The sequence below is a fragment of the Hermetia illucens genome, chromosome 3, assembly GCF_905115235.1.
Source record: "Hermetia illucens chromosome 3, iHerIll2.2.curated.20191125, whole genome shotgun sequence".
Classification (NCBI taxonomy): domain Eukaryota; kingdom Metazoa; phylum Arthropoda; class Insecta; order Diptera; family Stratiomyidae; genus Hermetia; species Hermetia illucens.
The window spans coordinates 129,297,853-129,323,792 of NC_051851.1; the positions used below are offsets into that span (position 1 = coordinate 129,297,853).

General features: G+C 39.5%; 1 protein-coding gene across 5 annotated transcripts in view; it reads right to left on the reverse strand.

Moving 5' to 3' along the window:
- LOC119651397 (tribbles homolog 2-like) overlaps positions 1-25,940 on the reverse strand; it is a 213,888-nt gene that overhangs the window by 125,254 nt on the left and 62,694 nt on the right. For all 5 annotated transcript variants that reach the window (XM_038054984.1, XM_038054978.1, XM_038054979.1 and 2 more), the window contains one exon: positions 25,468-25,628. In XM_038054984.1, coding sequence (XP_037910912.1) covers positions 25,468-25,628 — 161 coding nt within the window. The remainder of the gene's footprint in view (positions 1-25,467; positions 25,629-25,940) is intronic.

A 25,940-nucleotide genomic window follows, 5' to 3' on the forward strand; every position in this document is an offset into this window, starting at 1 on the left:
ATCAAGCTAGATGGCATGATTTTGCAATAAAGTATGGCCTACGTGCTAAGTGCGAACTGACACACTTGATGTACTTAGATGACATCAAGCTGTATGCTGGGACTGACGACCATCTTAGAAGTCTGTTGCGAATAATAGACATCTTCAGCCGTGATTCGGATGGAGTTTGGATTAGACAAGTGTAGCATCCAAGCCATCCGCAAAAGTCATCACGAGCCACATACCGGACATAGCATTGGTGATCTCCACATCCAAGTTATGACCGAGACAGACTTTTACAAGTACCTAGGAATTCTGCAAGGAACCCATGCTCGAGTTGGTGATCTGAAGGATGCACTGCTGTCCGAATTCCTGCGACGTGTAAAGCTGGTACTGAAATCGTATCAAAGAGCAGGCGAGTCCTTTGCATGCGGCTGTCCGACTCCACTTAACTTGAAAGATCGATCTTTCAATCCTCAATCAGTACGATCTTGCGGGGAGTCCCCGACGGATTTTCCAATTAACCTACCACCGGCCACCACCACCAGCACCCCTTTAGTTTTTAAGTAGGTAGGATAGTTCGAGCCTAAATGCTTGACACTTAGTGCTAGTATTAGGTAAAATCCGGCATCTGCCGAAATTGTGATAACTCGGGAAAATATAATAATCGTTAACGCAGCAATCCATATTGGATCAGGGCCTTGAAGTGTGTTAGACCACTTCATTCAAGACCGTAACGGTACATTACAGTATACTGCGCATTGTGCTCGCCGGAGATTATTACCCTGATTTGACTCAGGTACTCATTCACAGCTGAGTCGACTGGTATCCGACGTCAAATCACGATACAAATCTCACTGCCACCAGTGAGATTAGAACCGCGACCTTCCGTATGACAGCCTTGTACTCTAACCACGTAGCTATCCGGACACAAATTATGATGTATTTATATGTTATATGGATTTGAAAGCCTCGAGATTGCACCCAGATCAGGCATTCGATAGACCCAAATGGTGAAACCGATCACGACGAGCCGACCCCGCTTGTGAACGGAACAAAGGCTGAAGAAAAAGAAGAAGAAGAAGATGGATATTAAGTTGTAGCATTTTGAGTGCTCTCCAGTGTTAAACTATTAATTTTTTGTAACTTTCCTAGGTAAGCAAAGCATCTTGATGCAATGAAGTTTCTTCCACACCCAGCATATGTTATGCTCCGTGGACACCTCTTCAATAACTTGGACGAGGTCGAAAGTGGCTATGGGAATTTTGCCCCTCTGAGGACAAGGAATGACAGTTCGGTAGCGACTCTCTAAAATAAAACTTCACATAAATTGGGACGGCCAATCGCGGAAGCTGACAATTCGAAAAGAACGCGCAATCAGACGCAATTCGTGGCAAGCCCGTTCAAAAGCACTACAATATTAGAAGATGTTGCGATAGGCATGGGCGGACAGGTTCATTTTTATGGCATAGCAGAGTATTGTCGGTAGCGAAGTTTCAGTCACCCGGCCAAAAGAAAACACATTATCTCCGAAAATAAGCGAGAAAATAGCCTGCCTTTGTGAAGAGTTTAGGTTTTGCAGGTAAGCCATTACGGGGCTTAAAACTCGTGACAAATGTCACACGATGTCACCCTTGTCACCTCTCTCAGAAGTTTCTGGTTCCTGGATCGCCAAACTCTCCTGCGCGTCCAATCTCCTCCTGCTCCCGCATTCCTTGATGACTTCTACGTTGCTCCATGTGATGCTATGTCTCTCTCCAATCATGTATCGTGGTACTGGACGTTTAAGCTATCGTGCTCTCCCTGCGTACCGAAACTAGCCTTTTAGTTTGTCCTATGAAGCATTTCTCACAATCCGAACATGTCACTTTGTATATCTCATGCATATATATCCCACTGGATTCATGATTTAATCTGCGGTCTTTGGGGGATCCCAACCTGTTTTTAAGTTGGTGAATCCTACTCGATGCGACCATGTCGATGTTTAGGCCTTTCATCGTTTTTATCAGTTTCGACGAAGCCGCAGAGTGTGTGGCCACTATTCTTCTTTTCCTTTCCAAGTTATTAACGAGGGATGTCCTGTCCTTATTTCTTGCCGTTTCGCCTTTTTCCACTTGAGTATTTCAATAATGGTTCGTTGGAAGCCGTTCTACACCTCGGTGGCGATTATACACTCCTTTTCTTTCATAAATCTTTCAGTACTAAGGAGCATGGTAAACAATCGGTGGATGATGGCATAGAAACGAGCCATTTTATGTGAATGGGAGTGGTTCGAATTATCTGGTAGAGTTCGCTGCGTATGTGTAGACTTCTTGTCGATGTCGGAAAAGATCCCTTTCTCCTCTCTAATGATCCTTAAATCAAGAAATAGGAATTCTTCATTGACCGCTACCTCCATTTTAATTCTAAGATTCTGATGTACCTTATTCAAGACCTCCAGCATTTTCTCCACTTTGTCTTCATGGACAATGGAATGTAGATCATTCTCAATCTTGTCCATGAATACGTCACAAAAAGAGGATGAAAGAGGAATCTTCATTGCCACTCCCCGTGGTGGTGGTTCCTTTGTAGAACTTTCCGACATGCATACCCCCGCAAAATTCATGAGAATCTCTGTTTCTTTTCCCCACGTCAAGGATATGGGATTTTTACTCAGTAGCCACTCCTCCAGATACAAAACCGCCTTTCTCACTGCGATTTTTGGAAACAAGGCCTTTACGTCGAATGAAACTAGTCGTTCATGCGGTGTCGTAAATTCCGCATCTTTTAGTTTTCTGATGAGGTCCTCTCTATTCCTGATAGCTTTTCCAGCGGGTAGTTCCCCTAGTTCCTTAAACCTATTCAAGAGCCACTTGGTGATATTTTGCGTAGGCGAATTTGTGGCTGTGATAATATCTCGGAATTCGTTGGCAGATTTCTAGACCCTTTATTTTTGGCAATACGGGGTTAGGCATCCGAAGTTTGGCTAAATTCTCAAAAATGTGACGGCATTCCTTAATGTTTTTTCTACCCGTTTAATCGAATCCGGCAAAGGGTCTTTCTTCAGTTCAAAGTATCCTCCCGTCTGAAGTTTTTCGAACATAGCCGTGCCGTAGTTCGCCTTTTCCACTATTACCACCGAGGTTGCATCTTTTAGTCCGTTACTTTCAAATTGAATACCTGCCTCAATATCGATAACGATCTGTTCCTTCAGCAAACCTGGTTGTTAGAGTGGAAAGTTTAAGCCCATGTTTAAAAGTTCCTGTTGGTCCTTATTGAATATTTGTTTGGATTTATTCATCACATCTGCCCTGGAAGCAGCGTGACTGATTCGGTTGGCAGGTATTGAAAGCTGCTTTATATAATCCCGTACGAAACCGTAAGCCGCCTTTATTACTTGTTGATCTTTGAATTCGCACCCACATCGTTTTTGCGTTTTATGTAAAGGAGCGTTCAACACCTGCAAACAGCTTCGATCACGGTGCTCCCCGGGCAGTGGTGAGGCAGCACCTGTGTAGCCTCTACGATGCTTGTGTCAGCAAACCATCTTCAGCGCCCCCTGATTAAAATTGCAAGTCGAATTTGGTTAGTTCATATTTAGAATCCGTTCATTTTTCTTGCTGTGTCAACATTTTTATTGTCTCCGGTTACATTCATTTTCTTTCCCTTCCTTGTATTATCTCCAGTACGAAAAAATACATGCTTTGATCTTTTCATTATATCGTCTTTTACGTGTTTGCGCTCTTCAATCTCCTTTCTCAATATACGAGTGGTTGACAAAATGGCGACCGGGCCGAAAATGGGTGTGGCGAGTTTTGCCCCGCTGAGGACAATGAATGACAGTTCGGTGGCGACTCTCGATCGCAAGCTTGGTCCAAGTGAAGTCAAGAATTTCTTAAATTATTATGTAGAGTGTCAAGCTGTAGTGATGGCTAGTTACCATATCGCCGCGGATGACAAATTTGTATCTTCGAAGACGAATGTCCTCAATTCGAACGTAACCATAGCGAAGATGCCGCTGATCAAACATACCATTATTGCCTCCATGAACGAAAAGTAGTTTTCATTATTTCTGGTAGTTGGTAGTTGCTGGTGTTCGGAACTAGAAATTAACAGGGCAAACGACGTTACAGTACATTTGAATTTGAGGCGTTTGTTAATACATTATTCACAGTTCAACACTTTCTGCTGGCGTAGTGCACCCTTGGCCAAGAGCTCCGATCGGACGTATTCAACTCCAAGAAAATCAATGGTCTTTCCAAGATTTATAGGTCTTTCCAAAGCCCGTTTGATGCTGTACTTCCTAACTCAATTCAAATAACCTCAAATAAACTGCAGGTTATCCTATTCTATGACATAGCCCAGATACGCGACTGCGTGTGGAAGGGCCGTCGATGGCCTCAATTCAAGGGGGTTTTTGGTTCTGGCGTCTGATACTACGATCAGGTGGGATGAATATGTCTGCGCCGCAGTTAGTTCCAAAGGGGCGCAGACGCATAGTCTCCGAAGAGAAATAACGAAACCGTCTTCAAACTAATCATTCCTACAATAGAGTTTTTCTCAAGAGTTTGGCAATATAAAATCTAACAAAATGCAACTCTCGCACCTATCATCACCTAATATACAAACAAACAAATCTAACCCCGTGTCCAGCCTCCTCGAGTAGACTCAGACATTCAAGTGCCTCAATTTTAACGATCAGCATCAGGAGGTCTGATAGTTTATGCGTTTGGGACCTTTTAGAGGTTGTTGTTAAGGTTTAGAATTGGCCTTCTCAGCAGCCGATTCTATAATACTACATGACCTAGTCAAGACAGGTAGATGGAGGTAGAGAAAACATTTAAGAGATGAAAAACCGGTGAAAGGCAGAAAAAAACATGGTTAATGTTCTTCATCGGCAGAAGCCTAGTAAATATATTTTCTATACAATTTATGTATATTATTTTGTCCTTCAAGATGGCACCAAATTGTCATTACAGGAAAAAAGAAAGAGGCATCCTGAACCTATTACTGGAGACAGCACACACTTTTTCACAGATGTCCTAGACACTTCAGAGGTCCGAATTGTTTAAGAGTACATCAAACCATCAAACTCAACAAGAAGAACAGAGATCATTAGGACAGCCGCCAATCACTACGAATTATTTTCTTATCAGCCAAAATTGACACTTTGTTTGCCAAAATGTTAAATCTAAATCTGGCACAAAGCCTCAAAACACCATGATCCATAAATTCTATTGAAACGTCCCTAAGATTTGGAATCAAGGAAAAAGGCTTTGAATTTTGTATTAATGTTTCCTGGATAATTAGAATTTAAAAACCCTAAAGTATAAAAAGTGTAAGGATATACTACATTCACTCCCTACTATTATAAAAACGAGGCATTGTACTAATTGCTAGCATCGATCTTTGTCCTCGAACTCCCTCAATTTGAGATAAAGTCTCAGATTCCTTAACTGAATTCTTCCATTCACTTTACAAATCGACAAGACCACACAATCCCATTTACATGTCACCATAATAGCTATCTCAACCAGCGTCTGGCTGCCAACGCTTCCTTCTTGTCTGCCCAAATTCCTGACATTACTTTGCCATTTCTAATTTACAGATTATTTTTAGCTTTATGAGCTGATTCACTAAATTTATCTGAAGCACTGATATCTCACTGCCAGAGGAGTAATAGGTGTCGAGAAATATTTGAAAATTGGCGCATCCGAAAATTGCTTACAATTTCGTTCGCGACTATCTTCAAAGCAAACGAAGATAAATGCATGGATGTATTTTGCAAGGCGATGTTCTATGCGGGGGTGGCAGTTAATTGGTCAGACACCAATCTGGCTTTGGTGTCTTATGCCAAAATCTTTTGCGAATTTCGTTTGGCTAAAATTATTCATGATACGAGAGAATTCCGTGAGGCTATTTTAGGATATTGGGCTGCAATGTAGACACCACTGATGACGATAATCTTCCATTCATGATAGCATAAAAAGGAAACAAAGAAGATTGGATATCTTTGCTAACAGGATGTTGCCTTTTTAGAGACTTCTCGGTAGAATCTTTAAGACGTGCGTATTCAACAAAGGCGTTATTTTAAGCAGCAAATTAGGTGTGGCGACATTTACTGCACTTTGAGATGCCTTGTCGTTTCCTGTTCTTTTCTGAAAACGTAGAAGTGCTCATTTATTCTGGTTTTTAGTTTCTTCATTTATTATGTGGGCAAAGTTATATACTTACAGCCGAATAATTAAATATGGAGGCGACCAGTTACATAAGTGGTCCATAAACTTGTGCTCAAATTATGGGGCAGCGAATCAATGCCTGGCGATTGGCAACGATGCATCTGTCTCATACATAAAAAGGGAGATATCACACAGTGCAGCAATTATAGAGGTATCACGTTGCTGAGTACCATCTATAAGATATTCTCCGCTATCTTGCTAGGCCGGATAACCCCATACGCCCACAACACCATTGGCCCATGCCAAAGAGGCTTCACTCCAGGCAAATCAGCTACAGATCAGATTTTCCCTCTGCGGTAAGCGATGGAATAACTATTGGAATATGGACATCAGTTGCACCCTCTTTTCATCGACTTTAAAGCCGCCTATGATAGCATAGCCAGGGTAAAACTGTACACGGCCATGAGAAAATTCGGTATCCCGACCAAATTGATAAGACTGACTAGGCTGACCCTGATCAATGTGCGAGGCCAGATAAAAGCAGCAGGATCACTCTCAAGACCATTCGACATCAAGAACGGTCTACGACAAGAGGATGCCCTATCATGCGTCCTCTTTTGCCTGGCCCTCGAAAAAGTGATCCGCGATGCTGAGGTAAATGCAAGAGGTACGATCATCTTTAAGTCCATCCAAATACTGGCCTATGCTGACGATATCGACATCATGAGAAGAACCACCCGGAAACTACAAACTGCCTTCATCCAGATCGAGCAGGCGGCGCGAGATGTTGGGCTGCACATCAATGAAGGCAAGATAAAGTATATGGTGGCAACGTCATCACCGAAAACCATCCAACCAACATCAAACCGCACTGGTCAAACAGGAAGAATAAGGATAGGAGAATACAACTTTGAGACCGTTGATAATTTCTCCAATCTAGGGTCGGAAATCACAACCGATAACAGCTATGATGATGAAATGCGCGCACGGTTGTTGTCAGCCAACAGAGCCTATTTCAGTTTACAAAAACTGTTCCGCTCGAAATGTCTCACCATAGGGTCAAAGCTCTTACTGTGCAAGACAATGATCTTGCCAGTCCTCATGTATTCTTCGGAAACTTGGGTTCTTAGCAAGAAGAATTGCGAACTCTTGGCCGCGTTCAAGAGAAGAATTCTCCGAAGAATTTTCGACCCCCTTCATGAGGATGTACGATTCCGTGGTCTACATAACGACGAAATCTATGAGCGATACCATGGCCGTCCGGTTGTGGATAAAGTACGGCTCAATAGGTTACGATGGGCGGGTCACTTAATCCGTATGAATGAGGATGATCCAGCCCGGAAAGTCTATATGGGCAATATCTATGGTAGAAAAAGAAAACGAGGCAGACCCCGCCTAAGATGCAGCAATGGCGTAGGTCAGGACGCCAGACAGCTTTTAGGGATATCGAATTGGTGGACCTCGGTGCAAAACCGGGATGTCTGGAGTTCTTTGTTCCGGATACCGGTTATTGCGCCGTTGATGATGATGAAAGTTGTATACTGCTGTGATCAAAAGTAAGGTGAAATTATCATTTAAAACTCCCGAGCATTAGGAAGGTAAGTAATTTTTTTTTCTAAGGTTGGTAGCACTGTCTATAACCTTTGCCAGTCGTCTGTTTGTTAAAAGGTTTAATTATCTCCGAGCTACACATGTTTTTGTAAAGAAGCAAAAGTGAATTTTTCGATTTTTACAATGGATGATTTTGTTGAGCAAAGAACTTGTGTCAAATTTTGTTTGCGGAACGAATATTCTTGTGCGGACACGTTGAAGATATTGCGAAAGGCCTTTGGTGATCAAACTATGGTACAAAAAAATGTTTATAAGTGGTACGACGAGTTCAAAGCGGGCCGAGAACGCGTTGAAGATGAATCGCGCTCTGGACGACCATCAACGTCTACAACGAGAACCATGTCCAAAAAATCAGATTTGATGCTTGAAAATCGTCGATTGACAATTAGAGACCTCGCTGATAGTGTTGGAATATCATTTGGCTCAGTCCAAACCATTGTGAAGGATGTTTTGTGTCTCAAACGTGTCAAGTCTCGATTGGTGCCAAAATCGCTCAATTTTTGGAAAAAAAGCATTGCTTCTTCGCGATTTTTTCGCCAAAAACTCGACTCATATCATTTCGCAACCACCATATTCGCCGGATTTGGCTCCGCCGTTTTGACACAATTGAGGAGATAAAAACCGAATCGAAGGTCTTGAAGGCTATACCGAGAAAAGACTGTTCCCACTGTTGCCAGGACTAGAAAAAGCGTTGGCAAAAGTGCCTTTTATCGAACAAGGATTACTTTGAAGGGAATGAAATTGATTTGGAAGAATAGATAAATAGATAGATCACAGTAACTGCGAGTTAAAAATAAAGAGGAATGTGAAATCGAAACGGATCTCGATTCAAGCTATCTTTAACACCAACAGGCTTCCTTTTTATTGTCGTCAACAAAACACTCCAGTTGATGTTAATAATCCAAAGGAAAGCAAATTGGGCCAGATTGAAAACAAAAACAACAAAAATCACTTTAACGCGCCTTTGCACTCCTTCTGCTGATATTGGAGAGTAACACCTTGAAAGCACCGAAGAATACGCATATTTAGAAAACATTTTTTAAGTTTGGAGAAGGACTGAGTTCGACGGAATTTGAAAAAAAGACTAAAATCATTGGAATGTAACGGCGAAGATTTTAGAGTTCAAAACCTTCTAGCTGCCTAAGGTTGTAGCCAGACACTCATTGATTCAATAGAAAACTCCAATATAATTTAATGCAGGGCCACCGTCTCTACAAATACAGCACAAGAGGTGCAAGTCATACTAGATTGCCTTTTAGGGAAGTATATTCCAGATACATTCCTAGTACATTCCAGATCACCATCCCCCGTTAACATTTAGTTCAAGAATGTAACCAAGAGGAACTAAAATTTTATATTATGATATTATAGAACCTCCCTGTATGGTATAGTGAATTTACCACACCAACGTGTTATCGCTGTCGCTATCCGGCAATTTGCTTCCACCCCTTCACGATTTCCCGCTCCTACAGTGTGGAGTTGCAGCACGACCTTTTCATCGGTCACCCTGGGATAGTGAGTTCCATTGTGTATAACAATCAGCAATGAGGAAAACAAAGTAACACAAAGTATCTCTGAACTCATGATACCAAAGCCTCGCTAAATTAAGGCAGTCCGATTCTTTGGTCACTTGAAAACTGAAAAGGGTATGCATACGGATACGCAACAACTCGAAGTCGCCTGAAGATTCTTGACGATAAGAGGTTGACCTCAATACAGAAACAGACATCAACAGGTGGACACGTCATGAAAAACAACCGCCGAACTGACCTGATCTCGGATTGAAAGTAATCCTACTAACAGTCGGGCTCATAATCGCACGACTGTGTACGTGGGTTACCTTCAGTTTCAAATAAGTTGCTTACCATGGGGGCCGGGCTAGTCAGAGTCGACATTTTCCCGATCTACTCATGGGATTCTGATATGGACTCAACAAACAAACTTAAAAAATGACGGTACAGGAAGAGGGAATGATGCCAGGGGCATCATCGGAGATCCAGTTGCTGACATCCAAACAGGAGACAGTAGTCGTCGATGACAGACGTAGCACCGCTGTGATAAAGCCAACGACATGGTCCTCCGAGAGCGAAATGCTGGAGGAAATGAAGATGGACGGCCCGACGAGGGCTGACAAACCACCTACGCAAGTGGATCATGCGAAGGATAGCGCCTTATTCTTCCTAGAGGAAAACATCGACATCGCACTAATACACTAGGCCGGGATCGGGGGAAGCCGAACCAGCAAAAGGCTCCAAACAAAATATAATAATTTATTCCACAGCACAAGAGACACTGGGACAAATCTAGAGCCTACATCATCACCAGGAGAATTCTGCACACTTTTCTGTGTCTAGACCTGACTACCATAGTCACACTGGAGCAGTCGAGAGCGGAGAACGTGTACATTTTCTAACATAGCTCACGATCGACCATTTCCGCCATGAGAACTGCAACATTTAACGTCCACCATACAAACAAGGAAGGCCAACCTGCAGATAGGCTGCGTCAAAGCACGGCATAAGCTTGGTGCAGCTCGGAAATCAACGAAATTTATTTTATTTTATTATTAACAAAAATCTGTCAATGTGTAACAGGGGCAAGACATAAGCCTTCCATTTTCGGACAACTGTGAAAGCCGCAGAGGTCTCCAATCCTTTCAGGGGCCCCAGGAGCAAATTTGGTCAAGTTATGAAGAACAAACTTGCGCAAATTGGCAAGCTTGGTATGACATACGAACTGGAATCAAAAGTTGAGATTCTCGAAAAGCCATTCAGAATCGCCTTTGAAGTCTCGTGTCCTACTAAATACAGCAAAAAAACATTGCGGCCATGGTGAAAGGAAAATCTGTCCAATTTTAGCAAGCTGGGGAGAGAAAGATTTTCAATATATGCTATAGACACAAATATTGGTAGCCATAGAAGCACTGCCGCAAGAAGTACAAGTAAACCATCGAAACTGTAAGGAGGCGGTCCTAGTTAGACTATTGTCAGAACATTAAGAGCATCAGCAAATCTTCGAGACTCACCAAGATTATGTCTAAACAAGTCGGGAAACCGGAAGCTAGACGCTTCAGGTATGAAAGGTTTTGTGTATTTTTTTTATAAAGAGATTTGAGTGTGCATTTGTCCCATTAGCATTTAGCACGTAAAATATGCATATATTACGTGAAAATAGCCACTTTCAAGTGATATTGACATTCATAGTGTTGAATTTGCAGAGGAGCGACCGTTTTGACCTAGAATAACTTTGTTAGTAATAGTGCGATTTTCAGCAAATTTGGCAGGATAATGATCTATACTGTAGCCTACATTGCTGCAAAAGTTTGTGATTCTAGGGTGAACTTAAGGGGGGTTTTACAGCCAATTACTAAAAATTATAGTAATGTACTATTATTAACTTTATTTGAACAGGTATCGGTATGGAGAGTATTTCGCAGCCTAGGCACCATATAGTGGCAATCCCCTGATTTTCTTCAGATTTTTTGGTTGGGTAGTTTCTGAGAATGGGTTCGTTAAAAAAATGACCACTTTCAACCCCCCACACTCCCCACCTTTTCAGCAAAAGTGAAAACTAAGACCGCCTTCGAAAAGTACTAATCGAGACCTTTAATTTGATACCCCACATGACTATATTTGATGAAAAAAAAAATTACACCCCCCTTTTGCATGTATGGGGAGCCCCCCTTAAATTCGTCGTAAAAGGATGTAACTCACTATATGCATGAGCGTTCACAGTTCCCACTTTTCTACCAAATTTAGTGTCAATCGCTATAAGCGTCTCCGAGAAAAATGCGTATGACGGACAGACAGACAGACAAACAGACAGACGGACAGACAGACAAACAGTAAACCGAAGGTTTTGTGTTTACACAAAACCTTAATAAACAAGTCGGGAAACCCCGGAAGCTAGACGCTTCAGGTATGAAAGGTTTTGTGTATTTCTTTTATAAAGAGATTTGGGTGTGCATTTGTCCCATTAGCATGTTGCACGTAAAATATGCATATATTATGTGAAAATATCCACTTTTAAGTGACATTGACATTCATAGTCTTGAATTTGCAGAGGAGCGCAGATTTGACCTAGTATAACTTTGTTAGTAATAGTGCGATTTTCGCCAAATTTGGCAGATGATCTATACTGTAGCCAACATTGTTGCAAAATTTTGTGATTCTAGGGTGAACTTAAGGTGGGTTTTCCTGTCAATTACTAAAAATTATAGTAATATACAATTATTAACTTTATTTGAACAGGTATCGATATGGAGGGTATTTCGGAGCCTAGGCACCATATAGTGGCAGCCTCTGATTTTTTCCAGATTTTTCGGTTGGGTAGTTCCTGAGAATGGGTTCGTTAAAAAAATGACCACTTTCAACCCCCCGCACTCCCTACCTTTTCAGCAAAAGTCAAAACTTATACCGGCTTCGAAGAGTACTAACCGAGACCTTTAATTTAATATCCCACATGACTATACTTGATGAAAAAAAAATATGTACACCTCCCTTTTGCATGTATGGGGACCCCCCCCCCCCTTAAATTCGTCGTAAGAGGATGTAACTCACTATATGCATGCAATGCTGACACAGTATTCTTCACCGATAGATCAAAGAATCTGTGGAGTCAGTCCGGAACTTTTCTCGTATGTTCTCCCAGGATTCCTTAGTGCATTCCAAACATAAGCCACCCTGAAAGCCTATCGATGGCTGGGGCATGATCTGAGCCCCAAAAGTAAAATAGCCATCCTAACCGACAACCACGCAGAAATTAAGGCCTTGTAAGCCATGCAAAAACGCGCTGAATTGTCTGGGCGGCACGCTCAGAGTCGCCCTCCTCTGGGTTCTTGGTGATAGGAACAATAGAGGGGAATACGCGGGTTGACGGACTGGCCAGACGGAGCTCTGCTCTTAGTAATTCTTCGGTGGCACAGTCTGTGCTTCGTTGGTGACAGCTAAGGGTGGAATCTACTTGTACTATTTATAAGCCGCACACCTCAGATGACAAAAGCTCACCACCTGTGCCAAGTCAAGCAGAATTTGGCCCGCCTATAACAAAATCCGATCACGAGAGCTCTTGTGTCCGAAGGGTGCAAATACATACAAGATTACGAAGACCTTGAGGACCTCAAAGAGATCTCTAGCTGCAGAGTAGGGGAGCTACTTTCTTTCATAAATACTGCGGGCTGGCTTTGAAGATTTGTGCCGGCTCCGCTCCCTTGCTCTTAACACAGCAGTTATGGTCTTAGGAGTTTGCACCATCAAAACCACATACCACTGCGCTAACATAATGAGACTACCCGGGGCGGCCACTGATACCTTCTTACCTCTTTTAATTTAAATTTAAATTAATGAAATGGGACTGTAGTTATGAAAAAGCAAAAATTAACACAAACTAATAATTTAATAAAATGTAAATCAGATGAAAATACCTCTTTTCACATAAGAATATTTTATCATGCTTAATTTGCTCCTGCAATGGAATGAATTAAATTTATAAGAACGCCAAAACGCAAAAATATTTGGGGCATGCATAGAGAAATGTACTTTATTGGCGCCATTTATCCACATACACAAATACCTAAAAAGCTTAAATTTCGAGAGAACATATGCATTAACACCCAATGTGTTCAAACGATTCCCACTACCCAATTCCAATTTAGCCACTTGAAATTCATTAGTGGATTTTCATATCTAGATATTTATAATTCAAAATTAGAAGATAAAAAGCATATACACGACGATTAACACCTTGAATTTAAAACGTGATTACTATTGCGATTTATCGACGCCTTGCTGTGACCTTTCCGCTTCGACTCCAGACTACTTTTTCTGTCCAGGATGGGCTTGTCTTAGCATAAATCTTGCAGCGTTAAGACTTTACTTCTCTGATTTCCCAGAACCAGTTTTATCGAATATTTTTTCTTCTTCTTATAATTCAAAATGAGAGCATAATTTCGCGAATATATATGATAGTATGCTTCAAGTACATATGAAATGTGGCGCTACCATCTGCACTTAATTCCCATAAAAGGTTTGGCTACGAACGTGTAACAGTTGCGAAAGATGAAATTGTCAAGGTGCTGTTCAGGTATGGCGGCTCGTTACGATGCTTGCTTTAAACGAAGGAGGTCATTGCTTTTCGGTACTTATTTGTAAGAAAATGTGACTCCCGTCATGTTTGCGGATTATGAGAAATTCGGTATAGCTTGAGTGGTGTTATCAGTAAGACGATACATCACCGTGTATATTGACCTGATTTTTAAGCCTTCTAGGTGAATCGGGTGGTGAAAGTTCCTCAAGATAAAATCACAAAAGGTGCCAAGTTTCCAAAAATGAAAAATGCAAAAAACGCAAGCGAATTAGGCTCTGCAGTTGGTCATTTATTGCTCGATTAAAATGTTTAAGCAAATCTCCTTGTTCTTCCAACTTTCAACATCCAAAATTTAGGAAACATTTCCTCTGGTTGATTTATGGGATGGGAGCGATAGGAACTCAATTGATTTCCCCGTTATGGTCTTTTCTTTACAAAAACTAAAATCGGCAATCTAAAATTGAATCGAATTACGGTCAATTTCCTGATAAATGACCAATATAGAACGTTTTAATGTGGGCTTGTTGTTTTCGAATATAGCGAAAAGATACCGCACCTTGGACCAACACCCTGTGAGATCAACTAACGCCCGACCGGGCCCGGTATGGCCTTGCCCGTCCCGGTCCGGCCACAGCCCGTTTAGAGGCACAGTGGGTAGGGTTCTTACATAGTAATGATTGCTTGACTTGTTTTCTTGCTTGCGTTCTATGGATGTATGCACGAGTATAAATTGTGACCAACGTGTATCGTCGCAATATCGCATTTCACATTTTTGGGATTAGTCATTGGGAGTGCGCTTCAACTGGGTGGTGACTGCGGACTGGGTGCGTACATTCCGTACTATATTATACATATTCCGTCAAGTGACATGTTTGATGAGATAGGTGTGCTTCCTGTTTGGCGTGTGATAGGTGCGGAGTAACTACCAGATGCCATTTCTGGAGTCATCGTCGGATTAATATCTTTCATACTTCGTTTTATTGCATTTGTAAATGAGATAGTGTGAATCTCAGTCATAGAATAATTTGCCTAAGAACTCAATTCCGGCAAAAGTTGGGAGCGCCGGAAGTTTCCGAGTACAGTTTTCGTTGGTAACTTTTCCGCAATCTAAAGGTTATAGATGGAATCTTGGGTCTTTTGTTGTTTTACGGTTGTCCAATTTTCGTAAAAACCTCAAGCATTATTGGTTTGTGAAAAGCTTCCTATGGCAGGGCAGTGAAAAAAAAAATTGAAAGAAACTAGAGCTACACCCGAAGCAATGGCTAAATATTCCATGTCTGAAGGGCTCTTTATAGTTTTTTGGATGCAATTTCCGCAGAATCGGCTGAAACTAATAATTTATCTCATAGTGAAGTGCCGAAGTTTAGTTAGATGTCCTTGACATTGGAGTGCCATAGAGCAAAAAAACTGTCTATACTTATACAAATTCAGGACATTGGAATGGCTTAGTGGTTAGAAAAATAGACTGTCGAAATGGAAAGTCGCGATTCAAATTTCACTAGTGACAGAGCGATTAGTATCGTAGGTTGAATGATTAGCTTAGCTGCGCATAAGTATCTAACTCAAATCAGAATAATAGCACTAGCGAAACGCTGACAACATTGCCTTCTAGGAGATTGCCTGGCTTTCAATTGGACTGTTGCATCATCAATTATTTTACTGAGATTGAAATCTTGAATTTACGTTCAATTAACTAACGATAAGTCCTGATTACTCTATTCAGATGACCTGAGTTGAAGTGAAGCGAGCGTTGTAGGAAGCATTGCTTCACAATTACTTCGGTTAAATTGTTAGATATTGCCTTCTGTTTGTAGTTAAATCTAAAATTGATAGACCAGTAGCTTACTCCAAACTACAATTTTATTTTATTATGTATATATATTTCGGGAGCAACTTACTCCCTTCATCAGTACAAAGCTACTGCTATTTCGGTTAACTAATTGGATGGAGGATACAAAAGACAACGGGATTTTCCGAACAGAACTCCATGCACACTAGATAATTCCTACTAACCGTGACATCTTGATCATATTAGCGAACTTACATTTTGTATTCGTTGTTAATGACATCTACCCCAAAAGGGTGAAAGCCAAATGCAAAGTCAATAATGACACTTAAATCCAACCGCAACATGTGGACTAGCTATAAAAATAGATTTCTTTCTATTCAACGATTGAAGGAGTCCTGAATTTGACGCAAATGAACAAAATGACGGTCAATGAATAAATTATAACGATTGACGAGTAGACCCTAGAAAATGTAGACAAGTTTATATACTTAGGCGTACCGACGAAAAATGGAAGTGAACTTGACGAAATATACTTTAAAAGCCAGTTGGATACACAGGGAACCAAAGCTTCGGGTATACAGAACGATAATAGGTCCTGTACTATGCTACGGATGTGAAACATGAATCCTAACGGAAAGCTCCGAAAAACTGGTCTAATACTTTCGAGAGGAGGATCCTGAGGAGATGATAGGATCCAATTGTGAAAAACTTCCTGCCTAACCGGTCCGGTTAGAGAGGATGTTTTGGAAGGAAAATATAGTTCTCAATGTTACTCAAGAATATACCCTTCGGGATGATGGAGCTTGGTCCGAATCGAAGAAGGGTTTAAGTGCGGCCTAGGATTCAATCGTAGATATATTGGATACGGAGGTCATATTCTCCATTTATTTAACAGGGACCTTTCCGAACAGAACCCAAGCCAGCATCGTCTTCGATTTTCCCTTCATGATTTGGGGCCCCATGATCTCTTCAAAGGTTTCAGCTCCTAGAATTAAATCGATACCTAACTTTCTGTCGTCGTTTGGGTCTGCAAACTGCAGTCTCTTCGTCCAACCAGGTTTTCGATCAGTCAGACTTTTGCTTGGAAGAAATGTCGTCAATGTTTCCAAAATATACGCTTCGATTATAAGCCCAAAATTGGATGTGAAATTAGGCGTGAGTTGAACTTTAACTGTCTTCCGAACAGTCGTGGCGCGACCACCACCAATGCCTGAAATCGAGGCCAGGGTATTGTTTCTTTCCAGGCCTAATTAATTTGCTGTTCTCACTGAAACGAACAATGTTTGAGGCCCGGAGTCATTTAAGGCGTGTAGAACCAAAAATTTGCCAGATGGACCCGTAGCGTTGACCAATGCTGTTCTAAATAGAACGGTACGTGTGTCGGATTTCAATTGCTGGCTGGCAGTATTGACGGTTAATTCCTCTTGGCAATGAGGCGGAGTGTGATGATCTTTACTGCAACGCATCTTACTATCACATCTTTGCTTTTCAGTATGTGATAGGCAATTTCTACATTTTTTTTTTGTTTGGCAAATCGACGTCTTTCCCCTATGGAAAGTTTTTTGAAGTTGTCGCAGGCAAATAACGCATGGCCTTGCGTATTTGTTAATATAGGAAAATATTTCTTCTTCTTGTGCAAGAATAAATATTCACACCAACGAAAAAGAAACAACAATTTTTCTTTATTATTTCAGATAATTAGTCGTTGGAAACACCACATTATTTCACTCAGACCGCCATATAAGCTAGTTTATTCTCGGTCGGCTGTTGGGAAGTGTGTAGGATTCTTTGAAAAGCTTCAATTTCTCTTTAAGGGGGTCAACCCGTGTGTCGAATCCGAGGAATCGATTTTTTCTGGCATCAATTGTATACAGATATAGTGTAGAATATTTGAGAAAGTGATTTTTCGAAAGTCGGAGTCGTTACACAGTTACAGTGTTAAACAGGCAAAATGTCATATGTCAGGTTTAAGTCGATTGCTGTAGTGAAGCGCAAATTCACCAGTCCGAATGACGTTTGAATAACTTCGCTAAAAGATCGAGAATTGAAACGAAGGCTTACCTGTGCTTTTTGATTAAACTGAAGATCTATCGATTAGGTAGAGTAGATTAATGGTCAGTTAAGATTTTTAATTTTTTAATTCGTTTTTCTCGAAAATGCACGTTGAAAATCGGATGCCACCATAGCCCAAAATCTATTCAACGAAATTCTTTGAAAATTTCGCAAATTATGCAGAACATATTTCTATGGTTCACAAATTAGAATAATTAAAGAAGGCGGGAAAAAACACCAAAATTCACAAAAAAAAAGTTGAACAAGACCAAAAATTTACCTTTCAATATTTTTTAATAATTCTAATCTGCGTTTATTTTGTTTTTCTTTAAGATTAGCGCCCTCTATTTATTAATAATTGTATGTTGAAACATTCGTGTTTGTATCTTTATCCAGTTCTTCATAAAAACTTCCCCCAAAAAGCGAAAAGATCCACACACGAGATGACTCCCTTGAAAAGGCAACCCATGTGAAAGCGGTTTTTTCGCTATTTTGGGATTTTTTGTGAAGAACTAAATAAGATATAAACATGAATTTCTCACTATATATTTATTAATATCTTGAGCATACGTAACAGACCGATATCAACACTTATCATTCAAGTAGAGGGCAACATATACACTCATCTCCAAAAAAAAAAATGTTTTTCGGCTGCCACGAATTTTTTAACAAATATTTATTAATAGATAGAGGGCGCCCTCTTCTTCTTAGACAAAAAATGAACGGCATTTTAAGGTGTGGACTATACTTTGGTACCTTGTTACGCTTTTTTTTTGTGAATTTTGATGTTTTTTCCTGCGTTCTTTAATGCATAAAAAGAACAGCCCAATGAAACACAATTATCCTAGTTTGTGAACTGCAAAAATATGTTCTGAATAAGTCGTAAAAATTTCAAAGAATTTCGTTGAATAGATTTTGGACTATCGTGGCATCCGGTTTTCAACGTGCAGTTTCGAGAAAAACGAATTTAAAAATTAAAAATCTTAACTGACCATTAATCTACTCTACCTGGTCCTTAAATCTCCAGTTCTAAAGCCTTCGCTCCAATTCTCGCCCTGTTAGCGAAGTTATTCAAACGTCGTTCGGACTGCTAAATTCGAAAAAATGAATTCCTCGATTCCGACACGCGGGATGACCCCCTTAAAGCGCCACTAAAATAATCAAGGGAAGATATTTGGCCTACCAGATTGATAGTTCAGTTTTTTGTGCCGCTAGATATGAACATATTTGATCTATGTTTTAAAGTCAATGCTTCTGTTGAAGAAGCAGAACTTCTTTAGAAATTAATATCTTAAATCAAGGTAAATATGAAATTATGGTGTAAAATTTTCAAGTCAATTAAAATCAAAGGTTTCGAACTTTATTTATTTCTATAGAACAAAAATAATTCTGCATTCAATATACATCCACCTTTCCATCCCACCTAATTAAAATTGTATTTGTGTGGTTTTCAATCCATAAAATGTAAGGGAAAAAATATATAAAACCGAAATATATCTTCTACAAGCGCAGTAAAAGGAAATGAAAAATTCATTTCAAATAAAGTCGTGCGAAAATAATGTCTAACAATCTTTCTTGCTGCGATGTATCATCTTGGGTGGCCAACAAGTAAAAAAAGATCATAGAAGGAAGCAATCTTATGAATATTGAAATAAATCATGGGAAATACATCAGGTGCAGATATGATTCGATTTTGAATACTTTTGTAACATGAGAACATTTGCATCGACGGTTGGTAATACAATTATTTCTTTCTAATCATCCTCTACATCACATCCGGTTCAATTATGCGAGAATCTCGGACGAAAATAGGAAAAAAATTTCATATTGTGAAAACTTATGGAAACGCATTTGAGCAGATAATGATTATCAATTAAGGACTGGAGAGATCGATTACTCTTCAAGTGGTATTCCAAAAAACAATACAGTTTTCTCTACATTTAAATGAATATTCTCTTAAGAGGTTAAGATCTCAGTCCTATATTCACATTCATATCTCATCTACATTGAGAATACAAATGGATACATGCATATCCATTTAATTGTCTAATTTACAAAAGCGAAATGTAACACGGTGATCTTGATGACACTGATCCACTATTCCCATTCTCATTTTTGCTACTTTAACCATGCATATAGAATGAGTTACAGCAATGAAATCAAGAATTTATGAGGACTCACTCCAATTACAGACAATCAACCTTCTAAACAACAATGACAAACAATAAACCCAGTGAACTCATTCTCATTTTTCAAATTGTTCAAGTATTACAAGAAAGAAGAAACGGGTTTTGCTTATCTAAAACCCCATTTGAACTTTCGCTAAAAAGCCACATTGCATGAGATAATGTTAAATATGGATATAATAAAAGAAAAGATAATCTTTTGGAAAATGTAACGCTTAACGGAAAACTATTGTAATGGCTTAAAAAGAAAATAATGTTGACTGAAAGAAGGAACTAAACAAATCAAATCGAATATCATTTTAGTTTATGATTCACCGGAAAAAGAACCGAAAATTTCTAAGACCAAGGTCCAAATTTTATCATCCATTTTGTTCTTTACTTAGCTATATACATTCAGCTTCCGGAATGTCATTATCTTCAATTGTTACCCAATGTCGTGGGAAGAAATTTATAATGAAATGTAAATTTTCATTGTTCGTTTTTGTTCATTTTCGGTATTAACTAAAATGCAAGGCAAATCGAAAATCACCAATTTGGCACTTCGAATATAAAAGGTTTTGTGAACTTCTTATGTTAGTATCTTTGGATGCACGATTGTTTCATTTGTAAGTAGCTCGTAATGTATATGCATTTAGTCTATTCTGCTCATAGATTTCGTCGTTATGTAGACTATGGAATCGTTCATCCTCATGTAGGGGGGCCAAAAATTCTTCGGAGGATTCTTCTCTCGGACGTGGCCAAGAGTTCGCAATTCTTCTTGCTAAGAACCCAAGTCTCCGAGAAATACATGAGGGCTGGCAAGATCATTGTCATACTGTCTATGGTTCTAATAAATTTACATAAAACATTTTCCACTTACTATAACTTTGTAAAAAATTATACAATTTCAACCAAACTTTCCAATATCTATGTTATTGCAATATTTTACGCTTTGATATTGAATGAATTTGAGGGGAGCTTCAGCCGATTTCCCGAAAATAGTTATAAATGCATCGTAAAGTACTAACTAAACCGTCCCCATAGACCTACAATCGAAGAAAAAATATTTATCTTCAAACTAAAAGTAAGATTCCAAGCTTTCCACCAAATTTCTTGTCAATTAGGGCTGTTCAAATAAATAGCGTATGATGGACAAATATCCAGACAGAGATCAATGTTTGTAATTTTCTAAAAGAAGGCAATGTTCCATTTTTAAAAAAAAAACACTAAAATTGTCTCCATAGAACCATGTGAAAATATCGAAAATTCGAAACACCGAAAATTTATGAAAACCAAGTTTTATGAAAAGATAAAGATTATTAATAGGACTTTCTGTTTCATAATCTGATAAAAGCACATTTTTAAAGATACTTCTCTGCAAAACCTATGGTATTTATGTGCAAAATTTTGTTTGACACTGTTAGTTCCTCTTGGCCTATGTAGAGGGCGTCTACCAAAAAGTACGTGTTAAACAGTGTGACACTTTGCTAACTGAGTGTAACAGATGAACTGAAAATTCACAATGGATTCTCTCCATGAGACTCGAAGATAGACAATAAACCTCTAAACACGCCATTTTATATATACCGTATATATTTTTCTGAGAAATTCGAAAAAGATTTTGGGGATCGCTAAAAAAAAGTGAGGAAGGACATTATTTAAACTTTTAAAGGTGTAGTAGTCCCTGACAATAATGGACTACTACATGCTCTTAATCCTTTATTGAAAGCACAAGCTGCAGTCCATGATGCTGTTTCTACCGCATCTTTGCCCGGTAGCGATTACCTCGACTGTCTTTAAAATGAGCACCGATTTGAAGCATATTTTACAACATAACTTTCAACTAAGCTCTTTATTATTTATAAATATAAAAGGTGTAAACAATATGAAAAGAAAAAGCTAGCTCGTCGCGCTGTGGGGAAACCGGTTTCTATTTATGCATAAGGGCCCTTACAAAAGTAGCCATACCTTTTTTCATTGGTGATTCCTTTTTAAAAAAGAAATGAAACAAATGAAAAAAATATCCATGATGAAAATTTTGAAACAGAAAATCCGCTTAAACTAATTTCCACTTGGGTGACTTCTTGCAATCCCGCTTTATTCAATGACGATGACATTTCCTGAAATTGATATGTATTGTGCGGGATACATTCGGTGACAAAGGAAAGCCAAAAGAAAACTATTGAATTCAGAATAGTGATTAAAGGATCGCGTAATAATCTGAGAAAAGTCAAAGATTATCTTCATCAATGTAGACAATAATGAATAGCTCTCTACATATACTCGTATATTAATATCAACGATTAATCGTTAAAACTGTCTAAATTAATTGACAATTGAGGATCAAATATATATCTTGAACTTTAAAGGCATATTTTATCTAGCATCTGTGTTCAGGCGACGTGGCTGAACTTGCCTCAAGATGGAGCGGTGGCATACGCCAGGGTACCAGACTGCTTCTAGGAATACCGAATTGGTGACCCTTGACTCAAACCCGAGATGTCCGAAGGTCCTTATTAACAGAAGCCTGGACCAGGTACCGGTTATTGTGCCGTTGATGATAATGATGAATAATTTCATTTGATAATCTAAAGCCCCTACCAAAACTACGAGTGTTCAACGATCTCTCTGTGCCTAAAAGTCGTTTGAGGGCTCTCCACTTGAAGACACTGATTTGGTTTCCGGCCTGATTCAACCTGCCGATCTTCCTGCTAAGATGGACTGAAATAGTATCGTATAGGTCATCAGTTTTGCTCTCCCGTTTATATATCTACTTTTTTCATATTGACATTAAGTGGTAATGTTGTATTAGAAGACTTGATTCATCTCTTGACCACATCCATTTCATCATTGTGCTTTGAAGTCGCCGTACCTAAGAGGACACTTAAGTCATTTAGAAGATTGAGCAACAATCCTGTGTCAATTCCAAAACACTCATTGTCATTCTGATAGGCCTAACTAGTTTGACCAGAACTCCAAACTCATATAGTGTTTAACACAGTCCAGATGAGTGTATATTGCAGTAAGCCTATTTGAAGTCCACGAGTATTTGTCTATGGAAACTCTGTACTTTCTACCGTATCCGGTATTCCATACTGCAATCGGCACGTAACGTTCTAGGCAAAAGTATTTAACTAACGAAAAGATTCTCAATTGAATACATCCTTGCCTCTAATTAATGAACAAATATATTAAATTAATTTTGTTTAGGAATTGCGGGATCCCGAAGTACGCCATCCACTTGATGGGGGAGCGAACCATTTGCGAACTGTTTTTCGCCTACCATCCCTTCTATTTTAGGAGAAACCAAATCGCGAAAAAACAACTTGTTGTTTCGTCCAGGGTAAAGGCAACTCACCACCCGTGCTTAGGGCAGCATATCCGAGCGGTTACCAGGGGTTGTTTGCTCCTTCTATCCAATTCGCCGGCTGCATGGGGATATTGGAGCGATGGCTTAAGTACTTTGATGAACTGCTAAACAACCAAAAAATTGCCTAGTTGGAGGTTCTACCAACTGAACACGACGGACAAATGTTGCCACCAACATACATGGATGGTCGTGCTTAGAAATCAGAAGGCGCTAGGAGCAGGTGGAATTACAGCTCAATTGGTTAAATACGACGAAAAACTACACCAAGCGGTTCATCAATTGATGCTCAAGGTGTGAGATAGCGAATCAATGCCTGACGATTGGCATTATCTCTCCAATATATAAAAAGAGGGATATCATGCAGTGCAGTAATTATAGAAGTATCATGTTGCCTAGTACCATCTTTTATTCCCATCTATATTCTCCACTATCTTGCTGGGCCGGGTAGCTTTCATATACCCAAAGCATCATTGGCCCATACCAGAAAAGCTTCACTCCAGCCAAATGGTCCAGGAAAAGGTAATCCACGATGCTGATGTTTTTGCGAGAGGCACCATCCACTTCCCAAGTACTGGCCTATGCAAAATATATATACAACCTACTTTCATCCAGAGCGGCGCGAGATCTTGGGCTGCACATTAACGAAAAAGAAGAAAGAAAGAAGCAACTAATAATAATATTCGTTGACGCAACAATCCATATTGGGGGCCTTGAAGTGTGTTAAAGCACTTCATTCAAGACGGTAATGGTACACTACAGGATTACATTACCCTGTAGGAGACAATGTGGTCAGCATTGCGCTTGACCGAGATTATTATCCTGATTTGAGTCAGGTACTCATTCACAGCTGAGTCGACTGGTATCCGACGTCAAATCACGATACAAATTCCACTGCCACCAGTGAGATTTGAACTGCGACCTTCCGTACGATAGCTTTGTGCTCTAAACGCTCAGCTACTCGAACACAAAGAAGCAACTGGCAGTGGTAAAATAAGAACAATAAAGATAGAAGACTACAACTGAGTCGGTTAATAATTTCTTCTATCTAGGGCCGAAAAAAAACTGTTCCGCTCGAAACGTCTAACAATAGTGTCAAAGCTCCCTACATAAAGATTCACGAGTCCGTAGCTTATACAACGCCGAAATTTATGAGCGATACCACGATCGTATGGTTGTGGATAAAATCCAATTCAATAGGTTGCGGTAGCCGGTCATAAAGGTAATATCTATGGGAGAAATGTGACAGATCCTGCCTGAGATGGAGCGATGGCGTAAACCAGGACGTCAGGCAGTTTAGGCAGTGAGCGAGAATTTCATATTTGTTTAGACTGTGAGTAAGAATTTTATGAGTATCTTTATACTGGTAAACATTTTTTATAAATGCTCACATAAAAGTATCTCGAATTTGCGTCTCAAAGCCTTCCGCGTCCAGAGTTGAAATAATGACACCCCTTGGCTTGCCGGTAAGTGGATGGTACTTTCAGTTCTTCCGGCGTAACTGATATCCAACGCGAATGGCGGCCTTGTATCGAACAACCGGAAAAAGTTTTGCATAGCTGCTGCACTTTGCGATATCTTCCCGCGGATTCTCTAGATCTGCGTACATGACACTACGCAGTAATAAGCATCTGAAATAACAATCTTTCCTATTGCCAACACACAACCATAAACACAATAGTTTTTCAATGACGTTAATTCTCCAAAGTTCAAATTTAGTTTTCAGTGCGTCAAACACTAGTCGCTTCTTCTGAAAAAACAATAAAAAAAATTTCTTAAAGAACTTGAAGATTTCGCAAGTTTCATTCGACGTATGCGGAATCAACAAATTAAATAAAAAAAATAAATTTATTAGGTGCTGATGATCAAACGAACTACTCCATCATATAGTATAACTCAGGGCCATGGCCATCAAGGGCATAGAGAGGCACGTGTTGATCGTAAGCAAAGGGAAATGGATCTATTTGTGTAATCATGTCAAAACAGATTACAAACGTGTACGCAGAACGTTTCTATCAACGAGAATTTACTGACGATCTTTATTGTTATCCGTTTTCGTGGGGAAAGCATTTCATTTACATCAAATGAGAACAACAACTCAATTGATTTTAATTACCCATTTAAAGATTTTTTATACAAACCCATCGTGTGTATCATCAGAAAGTGTTTTCCATATAAAATCATATTACTTCTCATCCAAAAGTGAATTGATATTGGAAGGAAACTTCAATCAATCTAGTATTGTAAAAAAAATGTACTCACAATCTTAAATCGTTGAAAACGAATTTCCGCATTTTGAGATCTCGTAAAACGATTCCATTTTCATGGCAGGATTTCACAATGAGGCAAATTTGTCGAAACAAATAGCGAGCATGTTGTTCACTAAGTGTCTTCGTTCGTCTCACATAAGAAAGCAAATCGTCCTGTAAAATACAATAAAAAAAATCATGAGATATATTGCACACAAACTATATTGAATTAGATTAGAAAATGCAAATAGAACCGTGGCAGCTGCCCGTTAAATATAATTGATAACTATCTTGTAAACTACTTGTAATTTTATGGGTATTAATGTTTACATTGAAATCATTTATTACAACTGAGGACATAAAAGCTATAATAGGTCGTACCAAATCACCTAAGTGAAATATTGACTATTAAAAATTTCTACAAATTTTACTTGCTAAATTACGTGTAATATGTAAGGACCGGTGCGATTATAGCATAATATATTT